The 24,835-nt window shown below is 41.7% G+C and overlaps 1 protein-coding gene across 2 annotated transcripts in view; it reads right to left on the bottom strand.

Annotated features, from left to right (window-relative positions):
* ZDHHC2 (zDHHC palmitoyltransferase 2) overlaps positions 1-24,835 on the bottom strand; it is a 69,195-nt gene that overhangs the window by 36,791 nt on the left and 7,569 nt on the right. For both annotated transcript variants that reach the window (XM_082608741.1, XM_082608740.1), the window contains exons 2-3: positions 3,287-3,313; positions 2,080-2,174 (exon numbers count right to left, since the gene is read on the bottom strand). In XM_082608741.1, coding sequence (XP_082464867.1) covers positions 2,080-2,174; positions 3,287-3,313 — 122 coding nt within the window. The remainder of the gene's footprint in view (positions 1-2,079; positions 2,175-3,286; positions 3,314-24,835) is intronic.

Raw genomic sequence — 24,835 nt, 5'->3', positions numbered from 1 at the left:
TCTCTGAAGGGAATGCAGGCAAGATTGTCAAGGGTGACACCACGGAGAAGACTGCAATGTCTCAGATGACAGAGATGACCAAGACTCTGAATTAGGGCAGTGATGGAAAATAAAGAGAAAGGGGCTTGAAGTGAAAAAGAACAATTAGGAAGTGCAAACATTTCCAGGATTTGGATGCTGGCGGAGGCGCAAGGATGCCAAGCTTCTGGCTCGAATGACGACGTGGTTGGCAGTGGCATTAACCCGTAGAAGAAACAGATGAGTCACGGTTTGGGGAAGGAGAGGGTGGTGGCCTCAGTCTCAGATGTGTTGTGTTTGCGGGGTCAGTGCAGTGATCAAGGAGCTATGTTTGGCAGGGAGATATATACATTTGAAATTCGTGGGAGAGGTCAGGCTAGAAACAGATCTGGGACATGTCAACACAGAGGTCCCAGGCAAACCACCAGAGTGGATGAGATGACCTATGATAAAAGTCAGCATTTTCCTTCAAACCTACAACTAAGGCCAGGATGAGGGTAAGAAAGATGACAGGAAAGAAGAGAACATGGTAGGAGGGAGGAAAAAGAGGTAGGAAAAAACGTAAGTAGAGAGAAGAAGAAAAAAAGGCTATACCTAATGCATTCTAAGCCAAGCATGCCATTAATACTGTGCAAATATCTGTGGTTTTGTTTTTAATATCCTTTCCCAGTTCCTATAGCATATTTATTGGCCTTTTTGAGCACTGCTGCATTTCAAACAGATTACTTCAGGAAACAATTCTAAGTGATGCCTAGACTTCTTTTTCTTAACGTTAGCCTACTAAAACGACATTATTATTACTGGAGCGGAGTTTATTTCTGTTCAACACCATGTACTAGACTAAGTGCCAAGGGTACAAAAATGAGTAAAACACATTCCTCTGCTTCAAGGACATTTAACCAGGATTAAACACCCAGAAACAAAAAGTTCGCCGGAACGATCTTTTCAAAATGCATATTTGAACGTATAACTCTATTTTAAACCTTCTGTAGCTGAAACTGCTAGTTGTCCTCCAATATCTACTCCTTCTAACGTGGTTAACATGGCCATTGAGAATAAAGACTAAATTTCCAGTCTTCTGTGCAATTAAATGCGGCCATAACACTAAGTTCTAAATGTAAGTGGAAATGGCATCAGCAACTTCCAGAAAGTCCTTAAAGAGAAGGACATTTACTTTGACTCTTCTTTTCTACCTTCTCTGGCCTGCTGTCTGGAATGTAGACATGATAGCTGGAAATGAAGCAGCCATCTTAGGCCAAGAGGTAATGTTGGGAATGGAGGCTATACATGTCAGAGCAACAGGATAGGAGCCTGGGTACCTGACAGCTGTAGACTAGCTACACTTTGAAAGTAGAGAAGATTGGGCTTCCCTGGTGACGCAGTGGTTAAGAATCCACCTGCCAATGCAGGGGACATGGGTTCAAGCCTTGGTCCGGGAAGATCCCACGTGCCGTGGAGCAACTAAGCCCGTGTGCCACAACGACTGAGCCCGTGTGCCACAACTACTGAAGCCCGCGCACCTAGCGCCTGTGCTCCGCAACAAGAGAAGCCACCGCACTGAGACGCCCATGCACGGCCCCCACTCGCTGCAACTAGAGAAAGACCGCACGCAGCAATGAAGACCCAATGCAGCCAAAAATAAAGTAATTAATTAATTAAAAAAAAAAAAGAAAGTAGAGAAGATTAGTTAAGTCGTTAATTTGTTGTTGTTGTTTCTGGTGGCTGACAGCCAACTAATGCACCATTAGTATGACAATTATAATAGAAATATGTCCACCTTCAGCTCTATCTTTTTATCTATCTATACATCCATCCATCCTTGTGTCTGACTCTAAAGTAGAAATGGAACATATAACATATTTAATATTGTAAATATAATACTCATCCAGTGCAAAAATAATATTTATCAAGTGAAAATTCAAGTATTTAATTAACACATTAACATAAAAATCACTACACTAAGTTTGCAACGTTAATAAAAAGACATAAAACTCATTCTTCAGACATCAGTATTACAGACTTCCATCTTTAGGACATAACTATACTAATATTTTAACTTACTTCTTTTGAAGGATTCATTGGTAATGTAAAGATAGTTTTCCAATACGACCAGACAAACATTGCAAAAAGTAGATGATAAGCAATCAGGCACACAACTAAAATGAGAGAAACAAAATTATCACTTTAATATGCAAGTACATACTAAAATCATGGTATTCACAAAAGATGTGCTTGTCCTAAAATAACCAAATAATTTAATTATTTAATTACTTACTATCCCATGATTAGAACCCTCCCATCTGTAGACAAGCCCATCTATCGGCAACATGGCTACGGGGACCTCTCCTAAGTTGTAAAAATAAGGCAGTTATGCCTGCAACTTTAAATAATAAACAAAGTGTTAAACGAACGTTAAAACATTCAGGCTGTAAGAACTTTGCTTCACTAACAAAGAATAGCAAAAGCAGTTCCTTCTTGAGCTGTCTGCCTATTTTGCTCAGCTCGAGTCAAATCTGGTGGTCCTGTTTCAAGGACAGTAGTCTTAAACAGAGATCTTCTGAACAAAGAGAGATTTCCTCCAAGAACAGTTCAAGTTTCTTACTGATCACATGGGACAACTGTTACCAAAAGCATTCTGAATATTTTTTTAAGGTAGTGTACATAAACACACTTTGTGTGGTATTTTAGTCTTGAAGTCCTATGCAAAGCTGAAATATTAATTTTGTATACAGTGATAATGATTAATTCTGGATAATACATTAATATATAACTTACTTGTGTAAGATACAGTTGACTAAAATATGCTAATTTAATTTAAAATATAGCATGTTTGGTATTTTTAAACCTTAACAGCAATTTCAGCTTTTTAAAAGAAGCTGATATTCCTATTATAGAACCATTAAAACATTCAGTTACCTCATAAGGCACTTAAATCGGTGTGAGATGACTAGACCCAATGATATTTTTCATGAATTATATAGGTGACTCAGGTATGGGGTCAGACTCTGAGTTGAAACAGGAGATTGTTGATATTCGTGTATCTTGGAGCCATAAGAACCTTGGCACAGTGACTGTCATTTCAGGGTCAAGTTCTCTGCCAAGCGTCTGAGAGAATTCAGTCTGGGGACTGAGAGAATGAGACGCCTTTAACCCACCCTGACTCCAACATTCTCCATGTATGACTTACTCCAACCAAATCAAAATGAATGCTATTTGTTTTTTCCAACGATTTTTAAAAGTTTCGACTGAAGGCAGTGATATATCTTACCTTGTTCTCCAATATTTTCCATGGACACTATAGAAATAAATAGAGAAAAGAGGCAATAGGTTATAAGAAGCTTATGGCAAAGGGCCTGACAGAGACAGAAGACGCTTGAGCAAGTTAATAATTTGGCTCCTTTTCAAACCAACGTTCTTTAAGTATTTGTTCAATGTTGTTTTGAGGAGGCACGAGCGCTATGGGAGAGAGGTGGGGAGGGAAGGCGGGGGCCGCCCTCAACCAGGCCCCCGCTGGCGCTCCAGCCCTGGCTCCCACGCAGAAAACTAACCCCGCCAAGCGAGGCCCTGGCGGGTCTTACTCCTTTATCGATCGGTTTCTCGGGTTTCTGTCCAACTACAGAGCGCGGATAAAAGCTCTCCAGCTCGTCACACTGCCAGCGACACTGAGTGCTCTTTGTAAGTTGGCAACCACCGAGTTAGCTTTCCAGAAGGAAAAAAATGTTGTGTCCACGGCATACACTTCTCTTGCCCTATTTCTGAAAGGATGAATTCTTATGCCCGGTGACTAACTGCTTCCTACTGTACAACAAGGGGTCCGGACCACGTGCCTGAGAAACTGCCATCCCTGAAGGGCTGCTGTAAATATCGCAAGGTGGCAGGTGGATTGAGGACAGGGACCACAGAGCTCAAACAAGCTGGGACAAGAAGCCCCACTCCGGCAGTCTTCTTGCCTTCTGTGTTGTCTCCTTGTTTTGTCTCCCATGGGGTGGTCATCCTCCATTTGTACTAAAGTCTTTAGGAAGCTCTGGCCTATCTCAGTTGTAGCATGGGAAGATTTGACTTTATTTATGTAGTTTTGTTCCTCCTTGGCTATTTAAACGGGTACAGTATTCCGGGCCTTTGTCCTGGAGTATATTTTCATTGCCTTAAGAAGCCCTGAAACCAGAGGGTAATGTTGTGAGAGATTTTTAAGATTACCTGATCCAACCAACCTCCTTCACAGGAGAGCTACTGTTTAGCCATTTCTAGACTGAGCAGGAGACACCGTTTTGGAGAGCAGCCCACCCCTTCCTGGATTGCTCTTAAGAATGACTGTACGATCAGAGGGTGCAGGAATGAGCCTCTTGCGGCTTCTACCTATGGAATCTAGGCTTCCAATCTGTAGCAATAAACAAAAATATAAATGGCAGACCTTCATATGTTCTCTTTTAACCTAAAAAATAGATGATTTCGGACTTCCCTGGTGGCGCAGTGGTTGCGAGTCCGCCTGCCGATGCAGGGGACGCAGGTTCGTGCCCCGGTCTGGGAAGATCCCACATGCCGCGGAGCGGCTGGGCCCGTGAGCCATGGCCGCTGAGCCTGTGCATCCGGAGCCTGTGCTCCACAACGGGAGAGGCCACAACAGTGAGAGGCCCGTGTACCGCCAAAAAAAAAAAAAAAAAAGATGATTTCCAGATTTCTCACCAACCTTGATGTGGCTCCTTTAAATATTTCCTGGTCTCTCAATTTCCTTTTACCTTTCTGATCCCCATGATGGGACAGGCAGACACAGATGATCTTTGACTTACAAACGGCCTGTTCCACAAGTGCACCTGTCCACCAGAGGCGAGAGTCACAGTGCACTTTCTCACAGAATACGTGAAGAGGTTAATGTGAGGCCAGAGGAAGGACCAACCTGTCTTTTCTGTCTGACCTCCACCTCTCCCTTCATGCATTTCTCTCCAGGCTCTGACTTCCCTGTCTTCAAAGTGCTCCAAAATTGACTACAGTTCTTCCTTGGATCAACATTTCTGCTCCTTCAGCTAATCTAATGAAATGCAAAAGCACTTTTAATTCATTCGTGCATTTACATAGGAATGACCCTTAATGACCATTTCAGAGGTGCTGGTGTTTTAAAGAAAATGTATTTGCTAACCCATGACTCTAGCTGTCAGAACTGAAACAGTAAAACAAAATGACATTTAAAAAAAGAAAAAGTACAGTTAGTATGAGGTGAGAAGTTTTTTGCCCTGGACCATTATTATTTTTTTTAAATAAATTTATTTATTTCATTTATTTATTTTTGGCTGCACTGGGTCCCCGCCGCTGTGTCTTGGCCTTCTCTAGTTGCGGCGAGCGGGGGCCGCTCCTCGTTGAGGTGCGCGGGCTTCTCAAGTTTCAGAGCACAGGCTCCAGGCAAACGGGCTTCAGTAGTTGTGTCACGCGGGCTTTGAAGTTGTGGCTCTCGGGCTCTAGAGCGCAGGCTCAGCAGCTGCGGCACATGGGCCAAGCTGCTCCGCGGCATGTGGGATCCTCCCGGACCAGGGCCCAAACCCGTGTCCCCTGCACCAGCAGGCGGACTCCCAACCACTGCACCACCAGGGAAGCCCTGGACCATTATTATATTGAGTGGATATGCATTCAAAGACGTCTTTTAAAAAGCTATTTCTGCCCTTCACAGTTTGTTTTTCTCTTAATGTACTTCAAAATTCACAGATCTTCTTCTTTTGTTTTTTCATTTAAACAAGTTACTCGTGGATGCATGCTTACGGTAAATAATTCTGATAACATTTATAGAGTTAAATGTGAAAGTTCAAAAAGGCTATATCAATTACACTCCCCAAATCGTGAGCCTATCCAATTTCCTATGAATGTAAAATGTCTTTAATTTTTGTCAACATTTTAGGCCAAAATAAAAAATCACTGTTTTAGTATTCATTTCCCTGATTACTAGTGAACTTTAAAAAATTTTTATTAAAAAATAAAATGATTGGCTTTTCCTATCTCTTCTGATTAAATTACCACTTTCCCATTGGTCTACTTCTCTTTTACTTATTGAGAGCCTTTTATATCGTACTCTGGGAAGTAATCCCATATTTGTTACATATGTTCCAAATAAAGTTGTGTATAACTACTTTCAAATGACTTAATAGGTTAGGGGCTTCCTTGGCCATCCAGTGGTTAAGACTCCACACTTCCAACGCAGGGGGCGCAGGTTCGATCCCTGGTTGGGGAACTAAGATCCCACATGCCGCATGGCGCAGCAAAAAAAAGACAATAAATACTAGCAAAATCTTATGGTTTATCCCTGATTAAATAGCAGTATCAAAACTTTCAAACTGACCTATTTCACTAACAGATATATGGACTATACTTGGTTTTGCTTTATGATCTTGAGGAAATTAATGTTCTTTCAACCATGTTTACCTGTTTAGTAGGTCAATGGTTCACCTTGTAATTTTCAATTTAGTGGAAGAGTTGTCAATTTCAACGTTTCCTTTCTCAGACAAAACCACATAGAATACAATGTTATTTTCTATCTTGTTCATAAATGACTGTTTAAGAAAAGGTTATAATTTAGCCACATATGTTTCCAATATAAATATATGGGAAATACAGACTCATTTTTGGAAAAAATAGATGGTAAGTCAAATAGATGGTAAGTCAAAAACAGATGCTAAGTCAAACGTAACTTGACTATTTACATCAACATGAGAATTAAATAGCAATACTGATCATATTTATGACAGATCTTCCAAAGATCTACTGGGTTTTAATGTGAATTTTGAGTTTTATTCAGTATAATTTAATTTTATTATTTCACAGAATTTCAGTTTGGTCTATTTAAAAATTATGCTGATACTTATTCTCCAACTACACACATATAGAAATTTCAGGGCCTCCCTGGTGGCGCAGTGGTTGGGAGTCCACCTGCCGATGCAGGGGATACGGGTTCATGCCCCGGTCCGGGAGGATCCCATATGCCGCGGAGCGGCTGGGCCCGTGAGCCATGGCCGCTGGGCCTGCGCGTCCGGAGCCTGTGCTCCGCAACGGGAGAGGCCACAGTAGTGAGAGGCCCGCGTACCGCAAAAAAAAAAAAAAAAGAAATTTCAAATCTTTTATAACCATCTTTAACATATTTTCTAAAAATGACTTTTGAGGTAATTTAATATAGTTATTTCTATTTTTATTAAAAGAAAATGGAGGCAGATGAGCTTTACTCCAAGTCACAATGAGTAGCACATTAGTTAATTCTATCTGAGAAATTCTTTTATTTTCAATTTTAAACTTTTATGCATGTGACAAAAATATTATGACTTGGGCTCTGCTGGATCTTATTAAAATTAGTTCCTTATTAAAGCACAATAACTGGCATACAGCATCTGCCCCATAAATGTTTACTGAATAAAAAAGACAGAAAGTGCTTCCCTGGTGGCGCAGTGGTTAAGAATCTGCCTGCCAGCGCAGGGGACGCGGGTTCGAGCCCTGGTCCAGGAAGATCCCACAAGCTGCAGAGCAACTAAGTCTGTGCGCCACACCTACTGAACCTGCGCTCTAGAGCCCGCGAGCCACAACTACTGAAGCTCGCGCGCCTAGAGCCCATGCCACTGCAATGAGAAGCCTGCGCACCGCAACGAAGAGTAGCCCCTACTCTCTGCAACTAGAGAAAAGTCCACGCGTAGCAAAGAAGACCCTGTGCAGCCAAAAATAAATAAAACAAATAAATTTATTTTAAAAAAAGACAAACAGAAGAAAACACCATTAATTTGAATCATAAAAGTGGAATCCCAAAGCACACCCACGAGAAATGTTAATTCTTCCTTCTGTTGACTTGAAAATTTCAAGAACAAAGTTATTTCTTTTACCTGTCATCTTAGCACACTGTAGAAACTCAACTAGTAATCTGCAAAACCAAGAGTAATTGTATCTGTACTGACTGCTAGAATATATCCCCAGAAGTGAAGACAATACCTCATTACACAAAGGAGACGGAGACGACCAAGTGGTTCATGATCCTCTAAAAAAAGCTTGAAGAAGACACTGGCTTCAACTTGGCTTCAAGCGACTTTAAAAGAAGATAGAAAGGTTTTACACGTTTATAGGGTTTTTCCCTCCTAATTTTGGCTCTTCCTTAGTATTTTACTTTTTAATAGTTCAGTTTGTCAAAGTGAAGAAGAATCTTACTAAGCACAACCAAACTAAAGAGCAAAGGCTCTGGATAAAGGCCGGCAAAGCTCCATCCTATTTCTGCCACTTGCTGGTTTACACAGTGATTCTACATATTTCATCACGAAGTGAGGGTAGTAATAACAACAGCAATATCATCAGAGCTGCTGTGGAATGAAAAGAGGTAATACCTGTAATGTACCTAACACAGTACCTGGCACACAGTAAGCCCCCCAAATATACAAGCAATTATAATACATGATATTTAATTTTGCAAACACTAACTGTAATAGATAACATATAGGAAAGGGGACTACAAATGAAGAAAAATTACAAAGAGACAAGTGGTATTTGTACAGACCTTTGAAAGACATCAATGACTAAAAATAGACTTTACAAAGTGAAAAATAAAAGGTGAAAAATAACTTAGATCTCCATATCTTGCCTTTTTATAGAGATGTGTCATTCCAGAAACGTGATAAATAAAAACGGTGGTACTCATCCTTACACAGGGTAATGATGAGACATAAAAACTTCATTCCTGATGTGGCAGTCAGTCCATGTGAGAACTTCACTAAAAGTGAGAAGATCTATTTTGGATGTGACACAATCTGTTCAACTTAATGAATAAGAACAATGATTTTTTTTTTAAAGGCCTAAATCTTATATTCATTCCAAAAAAGTTAGATGCAATTTACTCTTGGGAATAAGAGCCCTGCTGTTATTACACTAAAATATTTACCCTCCATACATATGGTGACCATCTAAACACATACAATAGTAACACCACGCGTCACGATTTTAATTTTCATTTCAAACACTTAACTGCCTGATTTTATCTTGGATTAGCCTAATGTCTTTCCAGTTCCAGAGCCGACAATGATAATATGCTGCATTAGAGATCTCTAACTTTCAACCTACCTGCAGGACTTAACACTCCTCCCAGATTAAGTGCAGTACAACCAGGCAAAAAGAACTCTGCCTTGTTGAAAGATCCTAAAGAACTGAAGTACTTTCTTGGCACTGGTGGTCTATTGGAAGAGAGAAAGTGGGAATGATAAATTATTACCAGTGTCCGCAAGAATGTTCCTTTTGCCAAGAGCAAAATGAAGGCCTTTAGGAATTACATCTTGGAATCTGGAACTGTCAATATAACTGCAAGACTGGTAGGTCGGGTGGCCAGTTGTGTTTTCTGGCCACCCTTTCTGCTAACCCTCTTCCTCCCTCATTAATCATTCCTCTAAGAAACAGAGTGGGGCATTAGAGAAAAGGCTGATTGGTCAGCCATCAGTTTAGAATTGACGCATGATACTTTTGTTGTAGTGCTGATCTTTAAGAAACTCTTGTGTAAAAATAAAACAGGTAAAACCAAAGTTGAAGAGTCAGACTGTCAGCCAAAGTAGTAACCCCTAATATACAAAAGGATGAAAAACTGCTTCTTATTCTAAACCTGACTTGAGTAAACATCCTGAAAAATGCATACAAAAAAAAATTAAAGGTATACATCACTTATCTCTTCCACATGAATTATCAAGCAGTCGTTTAATCCAGGGTTCAGTAAACTACAGTCCTCAATCCAAATATAGCCAGCCACCTGCTTCTGTAAATAAAGTTTTCTGGAACAGAGACACACGCGTTCATTTACATGGCTATTTCTGCGCTACAATGGAGAGTTGGGTAGCTGTGACTGGAAGAGTATGGCCTGCAGAGCCTAGAATATTTGCTATCTGGCCTTCTATAGAGAATGCTTTTCAACCCCTGTATAAATATCGTTCTCCAGAGAAACAGAACCAATAGGGGGTGTGTGTGTGGGTGTGTGTGTGTGGGTGTGTGTGTGCGTAGAGAGAGAGAGAGGGAAGCCGGAGGAGGCAGGAGGGAGGAGGGAGGAGGGAGGAGGGAAGGAGAGAGAGAAGAGGGTAGAAAATGAATGAATATGAATTTTAAGGGTTGGCTCACAGGGTTATGGGAGCTGGCAAGTCCAAAATCTACAGAGCAGGCTGGCAAGCTGGAGAGCCAGGGAAGGGTTAATGTTGCAGTCTTGGGTCTGAAGGCAGACTAGAGGCAGAGATGCTTCCTCTTCAGGAGACCTCAGTCCTTGCTCTTAAGGCCTTCAACTGATTGGATGAGGCCCACCTACATTATGAAAAGTAACCTGCTTTACTCACAGTCTACTGATTTAAATGTTAATCACATCTAAAAAATGCCTTCACAGCAACAGCTAGACTGGTGTTTAATCAAACAGCTGGCCCCCACAGCCTAGCCTAGTTGACACATAAAATTAATCATCACACCTTGCATCTAGAATCTAATTTTATTCTAGAAATAGTTTACTAAGAAGACATGTGTTGATCTTCTGCGTAAGTTCTGAAGCCAAGTTCATTATTTACTGTAAATTAATAAATTGGAATTATAGCTAGCAAAGTAACTACATAAACTAACTTTATGGATCTGCTAGAGGGAAAACAATAATGAAATCCTTCGTCATACTCTAAAAATTTGACTGCAAATAATCCTATTCAAATTAACTTTATATATACACCCGTATGATTCCCTAAGGATGCCATCCAACCCTATTTTCTAAAGAGCTCTAAAAATATTAGAGCCGATTTAGTCTAGATTGATTTAAATTCAATCTTGATTAAAAGCAAAGGTTCACCTCAAAGATCCTTCCAGTCCTATATTTTACCAACTGATTTTTTTAAATTTTGCTTTGGTGATTATACAATTGAGAGTTTGCTGTCAAAAATGTTATCTATTGATAAGTAGCAGCCTACCACTGTTGGTCAGTAACTTGAATCCAGTTCAACTTTCAGTCCTAAGTACGTCCAAAATCCAAAACTTCAGATACTAAGACAAGCCTTCATGGTAGGTAAAAAAAAAAAAAAGTACTTTCCCCCTTAAATTAGCAAAGAACAGTTACATAATTTTTTCCCAAACAATCTGGTTTTGGGGTGTTTTCATCACAAATGTATACTGCTGTGATTTTTAATTTCTTTTCTTAACCTGAATATTCTTTTTCTTGCCTTCAAATTCAAACTCTGTTTTGGAAGAATAATTTACTTTTATTGCATAAACACAGTATCTTCTCTGTATAAATCCACTAGGGCAGTCTGACACAGATACACCTTAGCCCCATATATTCAGTCTGATAATGAAGAACACCAAAAGTAAAGAATTGGTTGTAATGAATGAATCTGAAGGATAACTTTAGAGCCAAGCTCTGTTTTTTTATACTTATCTTTAACTCATTTATTGAAAAACAGTCACTGACTCTACCACAGTTACACCACTGAGGATAAAAGGTAAATGAGACGCCATCCCTCTGCTCAAAAAGCTTAGAGTTCATGGGGCCATTTCACATAGAAGTTGAAACTAACAGAAAAAACAGGGACATTAAAACAGTAAAACATTTTCAATTAAGAAACAGAAGCCCCTCAGATTCAGAAAATTAAGATGAAAACAGGAATAGTGCTACAAATATACTTTAATATCTCCTGTCCTAACATCTCTCCTTTGACCCCAAGTCTCTAGCTGCCACCCCATTTTTCTGGCCATTTCACAGGAAAACTTATTTTAACAATCATCCAAACGCACTGCCTCTACCCCCTAATTTCTTTTTTTAAATTAATTAATTAATTTATTTATTTATTTATTTTTGGCTGCGTTGGGTCTTTGTTGCTGCGCGCGGGCTTTCTCTAGTTGCGGCGAGCGGGGGCTACTCTTCGTTGCGGTGCGCGGGCTTCTCATGGCGGTGGCTTCTCTTGTTGCGCAGCAAGGGCTCTAGGCACGCAGGCTTCAGTAGCTGTGGCTCGCGGGCTCTAGAGCGCAGGCTCAGTAGTTGTGGCGCAGGGGCTTAGTTGCTCCGCAGCATGTGGGATCTTCCCAGACCAGGGCTCGAACCCGCGTCCCCTGCATTGGCAGGTGGATTCTTAACCACTGCACCACCAGGGAAGTCCCTACCACCTAATTTCTTGTTACTTCCTCGACCACCACCAAGTGGTTCTGCACCCCCAACATTCCACTGCTATCAGTCCTGTCAAGGTCACCAGTACCCTCCCTAATTCTTGGTACTCAAGTTACTCTAACAGAATTAATTACTCTCTCTTTGAAATGCTTTGTTGAACTGACAGTGAATTCTTTGGTGAAACCGGCCAGTGAAAACCCCTTGAAGCAGACTCCTTTGTCCTTTCAGCTACTTTCCAAGAAGCACTAGTTCACTTTTAATGTATTAGAGACCACAATTGGGGCAGTAGGAGAAATACATCAAATCATTCCCGTGAACACTGGTGATACTGCTGCTAACCCATTTCAATAAGAGGAGCCGCCGCAGTGAGAGGCCCGCGCACCGCGACGAAGAGTAGCCTCCCACTTGCTGCAACTAGAGAAAGCCCGTGCGCAACAACAAACACCTGGGCTTCCCTGGTGGCGCAGTGGGTGAGAGTCCGCCTGCCGATGCAGGGGACACGGGTTCGTTCTCCGGTCTGGGAAGATCCCACATGCCGCGGAGCAGCTGGGTCCGTGCGCCATGGCTGCTGAGCCTGCGCGTCCGGAGCCTGTGCTCCGCAACGGGAGAGGCCACAGCAGTGAGAAGCCCGCGTACCGCAAAAAAAAAAAAAAACAAACAAACAAACAAACAAACACCTAATGCAGCCAAGAATAAATAAATAAAATAAATAAAATTAAAAACTTGGGGCAAAAGTCATTCTACAAGTAGAATCGGTGGGTTTGTAGGAACTGTTTTGTCAAGGACAGGAAAGCAGTTTCAGAACAGAAACAAAGAATAAGGGAAGGCTTCACATCACCCGGACCCGAAAACACACGGTTTCCAATGTGGGTTCTCACGGTTACATAAAAGCCAGACCTCACAATCCCAACCACAAACACAGGCCAGACAGTCTACATTCCTTGTCAGATCCCCATACGGTTCCTTAAACACTCATTTGGCAATAAGAAAACCATGGTCTCTTTTAAAATGTCAATTGATGTCATCTCACTAAAGTCCAGTCTCCTTACTCGGGCCTCGGTGCGCCAACACACTCGGGCTCCTACCCGCCTCTCCAAGATCACTTCTCGTTGCTCATCCATCCTCTTGCTCACTAAGCTGCAAACAGGCTGACCTTCCAGAACACACTAAACTTTAGTGTCTTCACCCTCTTCACCTGCTGCCACTCCTGGCTCACGCCTGATCATCCTTCAGCTTGCAAGTGACAGGTCAGTTTCTCACAGAGGTCCTCCTGTCCAGTACCCAGCTACAATCCTTACCACCACACACTGTTTCTTTCGTAGCACTTAGCACAGGCTGTAATTGTTTTTATTTGTTTCTTTTCCATGTCCTTCACTGAGGTCTGCATCCTGGCTCTGTCCAGTTTGACATTTTATCTCTGCCAAATTACTTATTCTCTCCTCAGTCTCATCTCAATATGTATCTCATTGGGTTGTTTTGAGAATAAAGTAGGTAATGTAAGTAAAAACACCTCGAATAGAAGCTGGCATATATATGAGGAGCTCGATAAATGTTAGCTGAATATGGAGCATAAATAAATCACGAAACAGTGAAACCTTAAGAGTAGGAGTTCCCCAAGGTTTAGTGTTAACAGTTGTATAAACAACCTGGAGAAAGAAGCACACCATGCATTTTTAGCCTGCTGTAGTGCTACAATTTTCTGGACAGTGAAATGCCAAGTTCATGGAAATAAATTGCTGGAAGAACTTTTGAGCGTGAATAAGCAGAAAAATGCAGGTAAATTACCATGTGGGCAAATTAACATAATGAGAAAACACTAAACCAGTGAATTTTAAAACTACATTTTCGGGCTTCCCTGGTGGCACAGTGGTTGAGAGTCCGCCTGCCGATGCAGGGGACACGGGTTCGTGCCCCAGTCCAGGAAGATCCCACATGCCGCAGAGCGGCTGGGCCCGTGAGCCATGGCCGCTGAGCCTGCGCATCTGGAGCCTGTGCTCCGCAACGGGAGAGGCCACAACAGTGAGAGGCCCGCAAACCGCAAAAGCAAAACAAAACAAAACTACATTTTCTTTCCCTACTCCTTCCAGAACTCTTTTCCTCTCACCTCCACCCCCATCCCCACCCCACCAAGGCCTGTCCAGGTTCTGATAGGGTCTGGCATGCATCAGCATCTCAATGTGAGGAGTGGAGGAAATTGTGTAATTTGGGGAGAAGTAGGATTTCCCAGGTGGTCTGATGCATCCCCCCCGCCTCTATCCCAGGATTTATATCTAACAAACTATACTGATCTAAACTAGATGTTTTGTGTGCTAGAAATTATCAAACAACCATGGAAAATGGTCAAGGAGACCTTCTCCTGAAGAATGGCACAATGCAACATCAAAGAAAAAAAAAATGAACGGCAGTAAACCAGTCAGTATAAACCAAGACACAGGAAGAACAGGAACCTTAAGAACAGGTTATGATGTCCATTGACAGAGGAATGGATAAAGAAGATGTGGTACATGTATACAATGGAATATTATGCAGCCATAAAAAAGAATGAAATAATGCCATTTGCAGCAGTATGGATGGACCTAGAGATGATCACACTAAGTGAAGTAAGTCAGAGATAGACCAGTATCATATGATATTGCTCATGTGTGGAATCTAAAAAAACGATACAAATGAACTTATTTACAAAACAGAGTCACAGATGTAGAAAACAAATTTATGGTTACCAGGGGGGAAAGTGGGGGAAGAGATAAATTGGGGAGATTGGGATTGACACATATGCACTATTATATATAAAACAGATAACGGATAAGGACCTACTGTATAGCACAGGGAACTCTAGTCAATATTCTATAATGGCCTATATGGGAGAAGAATCTAAAAAAAGAATGGATATATGTATAACTGATTCACTTTGCTGTACACCTGAAACTAACACAACACTGTAAATCAACTATACTTTAATAAAAATTAAAAAAACAAAAAAGGGCTTCCCTGGTGGTGCAGTAGTTGAGAGTCCGCCTGCCGATGCAGGGGACATGGGTTCGTGCCCCGGTCCGGGAAGATCCCACATGCTGCGGAGCGGCTGGGCCGTGAGCCATGGCCGCTGAGCCTGTGCGTCCGGAGCCGATGCTCCACAATGGGAGAGGCCCGCGTACCGCAAAAAAGAAAAAAAAGAAGAACAGGTTATGATCCAAAAGGTTATGCAAGTTGTATGTTATCTGGATGGTCAGGCCTCCATACCAGCCATCAAAAGCCTTTCTAACACTTAATGTACCTGAAACAATATTACAAAACTGTGAATTAACAATATTACAAGAATTAGCTACTCTGTGTCAGGGGAGCCTTTTTGAGTTCCGAACATCCAAACTCACCTCCCTTCCACCAGGGTAGACAAGAGGCTGCCTCATTCTCTTCCCCTACCTGCTGGGCTATGAGAGCAGACGTTCCGCCCGCCCCAAGTCTTCAGTGATGACTCCTGTATTAGTCGGTCTGGGAAAGTACCACAGACTTCGTGGCTTCTTCATCAGACAGCCATTTCCTCACAGTTCTGGAGGATACAAGTCTGAGATCAAGGTGTTGGCAGACTGGTTTCTTCTGAGGCCTCTCTCTTTGGCTTGTGGATGACCATCTCCTCCCCGTATCTTCACATAGTTTTCTCTCTGTACATCTTTAGAACCAAATTTCCTCTTCTTACAAGCACATCAGTCATACTGGATTAGGGTCCACCCTAATGACCTCATTTTAACTTAATTACCTCTTTAAAGGCCTTATCTCCAAATTCGGAAGTCCTGCAGGTTAAGACTTCAACCTATGAACTCGGGGGAAGACACAGTTCAGCCCAAAACACTCTCTGAAAGAAGCCTGCAGGTCGAGCCAGGTGAAGGCTGGGTCGGGGTGACAGGGCATCACTGGGCTGGTGGGGGGGGGGGGTCAGATGACAAGGGGCAAGAATAAACTGCAGGAAGGGAGTGTTGTGTTAAATGTTTACTCTATGACAGGAATTGTGCTAATTTTTTTCAAATGTTTATCTCATTTAAACCTTACAACAATCTGTAAGGAAGGTATAATGTTAAAAGTTGGGAAAACAGTCTCCCAAAAGTAAAATAACTTTCCTAATGTCATTAAGTCATAACCTGTGGTGCTAGGATCTACACATTAGGTCTGTCTGACTCCAAAACTCTTTCAAGGATTCCACCTGCCCTCCCAGGATGTGTGACATCTGGCGCCCCCGACTGCATATCCCTTCCAGGCTTCTTTGTCCTGGGCAGCTGTTCCTTTTCTGGTTGCTCCCACACAGTGGCCCCTCTGTGTTTAACACCTGGGCCGCTACCTGTTACGTGTGATGAGGGATGCTCTGGAGATCAAGGTTCAAGACGTCCTCTTTTTGTCACCCTTCCTCCACCAACCAACCTAAACATAACCTGGAAACAGGTCATTTTACAAACTTTGGGCACAAAAAAATTCAAATATTTGGTCATATTTCAGTGCTGAGTGCTTGGCTTTCCTGAGTTCTCAATTCAAGAGCTGAGGAAGGAAGAGCTCCAGGTTCCGAGGATAAGAGTGAGATGGTGACGCAGGGAAGAAGATGAGGAGGGGACGCTGGGACTCCTGACCCGCCTTCTCAGTTGCAGAGGGAAAGATCATTCCTGAGGTCAGTACAGCCCAGGTACACTCCCTTACGGGAAGATCCCTCACTGGTAGAAACTGGCAACGAAGAGTGAGGGAACATACATCTGTCCCGGAAAGGGAATTTGTTAATTCCTACCGTTATCAAAATTTTCCAAGTTAGAAGTACTTCTCTCTCTCTCTCTCCACATTTCTTTGGCAATTTGACCAAATCGTTGTTCTCAATACCTAAGAAGCTCTACTCTGCAGAAACATTTGGTGTCAACTCTGACTTTCCCAACTGAAGGCTGGGAACACACCGAACGTTTGTACTTAATCATTAGGGATGTGTGGGTCTTCTGATTCATCAGTTTTGAAAGGGGAATGAAGATTCTATCTCACTATTATGGCCCTGAAAAAACTCACGGCCACTTTCCTCTCGGCAAAGAGAAAGACAATTCCTGACTCGCTGAGTGTACTAAGCAGTACTGTTAAACAAGGGACTGATCTCAGGGCTGGTCCCTGGCTTAGTGTCCTGGCTTCAAAGCTTACTCAGTGGAATCCTATAATCCCTCTGTCTCAGTTAAAATAGAGGAGATTCCCAGTGCCAGCAAGTTGTACAGATTTCAAGGCAGGTGAGTTTATTTACCCTGTTAGACAGAATTGTACGGGTCCCCCGTCTTCCACACGTGGATACAGCTCAACTCAAGTTCCAGCAACGCCTGGGTCTTTTCAACGCCAGTCTCCTTCCTTGCCGATTCCACATGCCCTTCTTTGGCTTGGCCCTGAGAGGCATGACCGACTCCTCTGAATCAGGCAGGCTGGTGTGAACAATACACCTTCAGCAAAGTTCTCCCCGGTTCCCAAATAATGCTTGTCTACTATTGGGGGAAGGTCAAGCAGAGACTCTAAATCCTGAAAACATCCCCCTCATTAGTCAGAACCCAAATTTTAGAACTGGAAGGGCCTTAATGATTATTTTGCTCAGTGTAACTACTCACCTTTCTTATATATGTATGTATTTATTTATTCATAGTAAGCAAAATTCCCACTTGTATTTTGGTTATTTCAGCATTTAAAAATACACATATAAGATCAGATGGAAACACTTTTTGTAGTGTATTTTTTAATGTCATTAGATCGATCCCTTATTACCTGGTGTACTCAGAATTATCACAGAGGACAATACTGAGAGAATTTTTTTTTTCACTACTGAACATTAGCTTTCTGATTTATTAAGTAGAAAAATCAGTGCTTCTTGTGTGCTTCTCCATGGAAACAGATAACCTTCTAAAACTATCTCCCGGGGTTCGCAGCTCCATGTTGAGTACCAAATGACCAGGGCACTTATAACAGAGCGCATGTAACATATTTAAAAATTAAACCGATATTTCTAGGTTCATGTAAATTATCTGACACTTCTATAGTACTCCAGAGAAAGAAACGAACGGTACAAAGCTGTAATGCCAACCTTTGTGTTTATGATGCTCATCAGAAGAGAATTTACAGTGGCACACCTGAAGGGATGACTGAAAGGATTTAAAACAACATGAGCACCAGCAGTAATTACCGCAGTGGAGCACTGAGTCGCAGTATCTATGAAAACATGCAAAGGTATTAAATTGTTCACTGACTCACCCTTCTGGGCTGGGTGTTGAAGATACTGAGTCGCAGTATCTATGAAAACATGCAAAGGTATTAAATTGTTCACTGACTCACCCTTCTGGGCTGGGTGTTGAAGGATGAGTCAGTATTTTCTTTTATAACTTCACTGTCATATATTCATGTCGTAAACTTCTCACACACACCATCTTTCTTTGATCTCAGCGTGAATTACAGTGTGCCTTGTTCCTCTTACTTGCAGCAAATCACACCCTTACTCTACACTGCATTTACCAACGGCACTGGCCCAGCCCGCCGGACAGTAATTGCAGTGACAAGTACCCATATTCAGTTGCAGCGAAAGCAAAGTTGACATAGTTGTAAACTGGCGGGTCACAGATGAAAGACGGGTCCTACGACTGCTTAAGGCACAGTATAAGAGCACAGTAGTATACAAGTACCACCTAATTATAACTAGATGTATTCATTCATGTAAACAGGAAGTTCCACACCATTGTGTACAGAACTAAGACAGTCATCAATACTTGGACTGAGTCCCTTTCTCTGCTCAATGTGTGAGTTGCATCTCATGTTTCCTACTTGTATCTCTCCACCAATTAATGTGCTGATTTTTGCTTTCTGTTCCTGAAACCATTGTCACTTACTCTAGATCGGCAGGCAAAACAAATACCCTGACATTCACTCATGAATCGTGTTCACTCCCTGTGCTGTGTATAAGGACCTAGCTCATACTAACACCGTGGGATACTGACGCACCCACAGACACGGGTATGTTTCCTCGACTTCTCCCCACCAGCTCATGCCACCAGCTCATGTTTACCCAGTATATGTACCATTTAAACTCATAACATGTTGCTCTTTAAAAAGATAAAATTTCTACCAGTTATCATTAGTGCTCTGGTTACCCAAGAATTGTTGAATTTTAGACTACGTACAGTAGGCCAGCAGCTCTCAACATTTCTGCCTTGGCCGTATCTGATGGCCGGTGTTCTTATGAGGGACACAGTCCCTAGGAATGAAGAAAGCTACTGCATGGGCAAAATGGAGTTGCTCACAATTCCCTGACCACCAGCTTTCCTGCTGCACTGTGAAAGGGCAAGGTAGTTAAAAACTACTCCGGTGACATTGAATATGGACCTCACAGACACTTCCAGAGACCTTCAAGTTTAGATATGTTTACAAGGGTATATACAGGCTTCTCTGGAATCACAGTTCCATCAAAATCACCTGCTCCAAGAAAACAGCATGGCAGGCCTCAAAAATTAAACACAAAATTACCATATAATCCAACAATTCCACTCCTGGGTATAGACCCAAAGAACTGAAATCAGAGACTTGAACATGTATTTGCAGACGAATGTTCACAGCAGCACTATACACAATAGCCAAAAGGTGGAAACAACCAAAATGTTCACCAACAAATGAAGAGATAAACAAAATGTGGTATATAATACAATGGAATATTATAGGTCATTAGGAATGAAATTCTGACACATGCTACAACATGGATAAACCTTAAAGACATATGCTTAAGTGAAATAAACAGACACAAAAAGACAAATACATGGTTCCACATATACAAGGTACCTAGAATAGTCAAAACCATAGAAACAGAAAGTAGAATGGTGGGTGCCAGGGGATGGGGGAAAAGGAGAATGGGGAATTATTGCTTAATGGATGCAGAGTGTCATCTGGGGAAGATTAAAAATGGCTGGAGATGGATGGTGGTGATGGTTGCACAGCAGTGGGAATGTACTCAATGCCACTGAACTGCACACTTAAAATGCAGTCAAAGTGGTAAATGGGTACAATGGCAAAATTTTATGCTACGTATATCTTATCACAAGAAAAACATTTAAAAATCACCTGCTCCTGAGACTATTCCCAAACCACAAATTAAACTAATATTCACCTGTAGCTAAAGTTTTCTTTCTCATCTCTGGTTATTTCTACAAGGAAGGATTTTTGTTGTTTGATCTTTTCAAGAAAGTAAGCTCAGAACTGGTAAGTAAAGAAAAACAAAGCTTTGTTAAGACGCAGATGTCTAGCTAGGCATTTCCACTGAAGTGGTTCATTCATGAGTCTTCCCAGATTCTCAGTGTCTGAGATTCAGAAGAACACCCAGGCAAAATTACAAATTCCACACCTCCTTGGCCTTTTTCAGTGAATGAATGCAAAATCCAAAGGCTTCAAGGGTCTTGGGTATTTTTGGATACTAACTGCAAACATGTATCCATCTCAGATTGACAGCTTCAAATTCAAGTTAAATTATGTACAGCAGACTCTATTTAAGAAGGCTGGGGCGAGGAAGGGGGAGTTGAATATTTTAGAAAGTCTTTTATTTTTTAATCTAAAATGGGTAAAAATTTTAGCATAATCAGGGGAGATTTTAGTTAGCTGAAAACTTTAAAAATGGAATGTAGCATCTTTGGGCAATGCTGGCTAAGTCTGAGTGCTTCCTGCAAATGCATTTCACTCATTTTTTTAGTGATTATTTTACATTTATATATTAGGGCAAATATTTTGCATACTCTAAATTGTTCTTAATCTTTTAACTTTTCAAATGGGTTATAAAATTAATGTTGTCATCTAAATCCTTATTATAGATGATTACATTTCAATATTCAGAAAGAAAAAAAGAGGCATTTGATTATTATATTTGTGTATTAGTTCACTAGGGCTGCCATAACAAAGTACCACAGACTGGGTACCTTAAACAACAGAAATTTATCTTCTCCCAATTCTGGAGGCCAGAAATCTAAGATCAAGATTTAGCAGGTTTGGTTTCTTCTGAGGCCTCTCTCCCTGGCTGACTTCTCCTTGTGTCTTCACATGGTCTTCCCTCTATATGTGTGTGTCCAAATTTCCTCCCATCATATGGTATTAGGACTCATTCTAATGACCTAATTTTAATTTAATTACCTCTTTAAAGGCTCTATCTCCAAATACAGTCATGTTCTGAGGTACTGGGGGTTAGGACTTCAATATATGAAATGGGGGGGGAAGGGTACAAGTTGGCCCATAATAATTTGAAACTATAAAAATATTACAAACTCGTTTATGAACATCTGAGTGATCAAATAATAAAAAGCTAAGCAGGTAATTCTCTCATAAAGGATTCATGTTCTTTGAAGCTTGAAATGTCTACTGCGATCACAAAAGGCTCAATTAAACAAGTTCAGTGGGCATCCATTCACTGAAGAAAAGTATGTCTTGAATGCTACTCTGTGTCAGGCATCAGGGCTACAACTGTAACCAGACGTGGTTACTGCTCTCATGAAATTTTCTATAGGTAATCTTCAGATAATAAGAAAGTTAAGCTTGTCTAATAGAATAAGGTCTTTTTAATTTGCATTGAAGGAATCCAGATAGCCCAGCGACTCACACCACTGGTATATGTGTTTCATTTTGGTAAAACTTTAAAAATTAAATTCGGGGGTCTTCAGAGCATAGTCAGTAATAAATTAAAACAAGAGTTCAATCTCACGTTGTTAAATTCTCGGTCCTTATTTTACTTAACATATGAGCGTATCTGTCAACATCGATTGCTCCCTCCTCCTTGACACCTTCTCCTCCCTGGGCTTCAGGACCCCACATCCTCTTAGTTTTCCTCCACTTCACTAGTCGTCCCTTCTCAGGCTTCCTCGCTGGTTCCTACTCATCTCGACTCTCAGTGCTGGTCATCTTTGGTCCTCGTCTCTGCTCAGTTTACGTTCACTCTCTTGTTGGGAGAAATGTATCCGATGTTAAGTCTTTACATCGGTTTAAACGCTGAGGACTCCCGAATTCACTCCTCCCGTCCAGACTCTCTTCCCAATGCCAAACTCATCTACCCAACTGCTCACTCAGCATCTCTGTTTCCATGTCCACATACCGCTGCTGACCTAACGTCACCCCATCCCCACCCAGCTCCGCTCTGCCTACATCTTGTGCATCTCAGCTCATCTCCATTCGTCCAGCTGTTCAGGCCAAAACGTTGGAATCGATTGGCTCCTTCCTTTCTTTCACAACTCCCAAATGTCTGTCGGGAAATCCTGTTGTCTCTAAAAATAAATGCAGAGGCTGGCAACCTCTCTCCCTTCCCACTGTCCCCACCGTGGTCTGACAGATCATCATCTCTCACCTGGATTGATGAAGCAGACAGCGCAGAGTACGCAGCAGCCAGGATGAGCTTTTTAAACATATGTCATAGCACGTCACTGTGCTACGCAGCACTCTGCCGTGGATCCCCGTTTCACCCCAAGTAAAGCCAAAATCCTCACAATGGCCTAGGAGGCCCCATAATCTGTACCTTTTCTGCACCTCTCTGACCTTGTCACCTACGTCCCTTCCCCCTGCTCACACCCCTCCAGCCAAAATGACTGTGTTCCTCCTCTAACCCGCTCACACACTCCTGCCTCAGGGCCTCCACACTGACGGTTCCCTCCGCCTGAGATGCATTTCTTCCCAGTGCAAGCATGGTTCAATCCCTCAGCATCTTTGAGTCACTGCTTAAATTCCTTGACCATCCCACCACACACACACACGCATGGATAAAAAGATGTGGTCTATATATACAATGGAATATAGCTTGGCCATAAAAAAGAATGAAATCTTGCCATTTGCAGCAACATGGATGGACCTAGAGTGCATTATGCTAAGTGAAATAAATCAGACAGAGAAAGACAAATACTATGTGATTTCACTTATATGTAGTATCTAAAAAACAAAACAAATGAACAACACAACTAAACGGTCCTAGATACAGAGAACAAACAGGTGTTTGCCAGAGGGGAGGTTGGTGGGGGGAGGAGAGAAATAGGTGGGGGAGATTAAGAGGTACAAACTTCCAGATGCAAAATAAATGAGTCACAAGTATGCAAAGTACAGTGTGGGGAATATAGTCAGTAATTATGTAATATCTTTGAATGGTGACAGATGACAACTAGACTTATTATGGTGATCTAAAACCTAAAAAAGGAAAACTTCCACTGGCATTCCCAATCATTTTTGCTCTGCTTTTTTGCTTTGTTGTCATGATACTTAGGAGCCTCTAACACATTATATAAGCTACTGTGTCTCTTGTTCTTCCTATCCTCCAACTAGAATGTAAACTCTAAGAGCCGTTAACAAATATATATATTTGTTTGTTTTGTTTTGTTTTGTTTTTGCGGTACGTGGGCCTCTCACTGTTGTGGTCTCTCCCGTTGCGGAGCACAGGCTCCGGACGCGCAGGCCCAGCGGCCATGGCTCACGGGCCCAGCCGCTCCGCGGCATGTGGGATCTTCCGGGACTGGGGCACAAACCCGTGTCCCCTGCATCGGCAGGCGGACTCTCCACCACTGCGCCACCAGGGAAGCAACAAATATTTTTGAATGAATGAACAAATTAGGGAGGTACTCAATAAATTATGGATGGTTTGAAATGCATTCTATTCTTGGATTTTAAAACTGCTTGCTAAAATGCAAGTTTATGGGGGCCTCCAAGTGAATCACTGCTCTCCACCCCCTCCAACCGACAGACAGCTCTCAGTTGTGCATATCTTAGTTTTTAGTATGTCCTAGTCCTGGAATAAGCTGCATCTCATTAAAAATATGCTACAATTAAAACCTTGATTAAGTCCAGCTGGTCTCTGCCCTATCATCCCTTCACATTAACGGACCTCCCTGGAGGTGTCCTGTATAATCACTAGTCATAGTTAAGCACATACATCCCTTACTGCCTTTCTTCCTACAACATGTCACATGGAGTTGGCCACCAAGTAAAAAACCTGATCACAAATTAGTCCCTGCAATTCAGAGCAGGCTTGGGACTTACAGTCTGAGGCTCATAACACTGAAATCATTTTCCTCCGTCGGTAAATGGTACCAGGTGTCTCTCATTAGGGCTCAGCATCAGCTGTTCTGAAGCAGGCTGTCTTTCCCACTATCATATTCCCAATGTGAATTATACGGACATTACAGAGACTGTACTTGAAGTTGCACCATCTCTCACATCCCTACCAATTTGGCGAAAAGCCACACTTCAGATTCAGCCACCTACTACCTCTCCTGAGATGACCTTTGGGCCCCCAAAACCATCAGGGACACAATCTGGTCTGGGTTTTCAGTCACCTCATTCTAAACATACGCATTCAAATACAGTGAAAATCCATTTTTTACATAATGCAATAGGAACAGAGTCAGAAATTTAATTTTATCTGTAAATATAAGAAAATAGATAAGCATTACAAAAGCATTCTGGTCTGCCAAATTTCACCGAGTTATAATCAAATAAATCTATAAAGTTCTTGTAAATACGTGAACTGCTTTTTACAAGGACTGTATCTATTATAAGATGACCATGAAGATAAACAAATTACCTTGAAACTATTGTACTCTTTGGATATTTGGTTTTAAAGGATGTAGAGAAAAAGGGTTTTTGATTATTGCTTGGTGTTTATTTTACTGACGAACTAATCTGGACCATGCTGTTCCTTTAGGGTGGTGATGCTAGTGAATAAAT

This window comes from Mesoplodon mirus, assembly GCF_964341445.2.
Source record: "Mesoplodon mirus genome assembly, chromosome: 20".
NCBI lineage: Eukaryota > Metazoa > Chordata > Mammalia > Artiodactyla > Ziphiidae > Mesoplodon > Mesoplodon mirus.
Note: the sequence above shows the minus strand (reverse complement) of the source record. Positions and strands in the feature narration are given on the sequence as shown.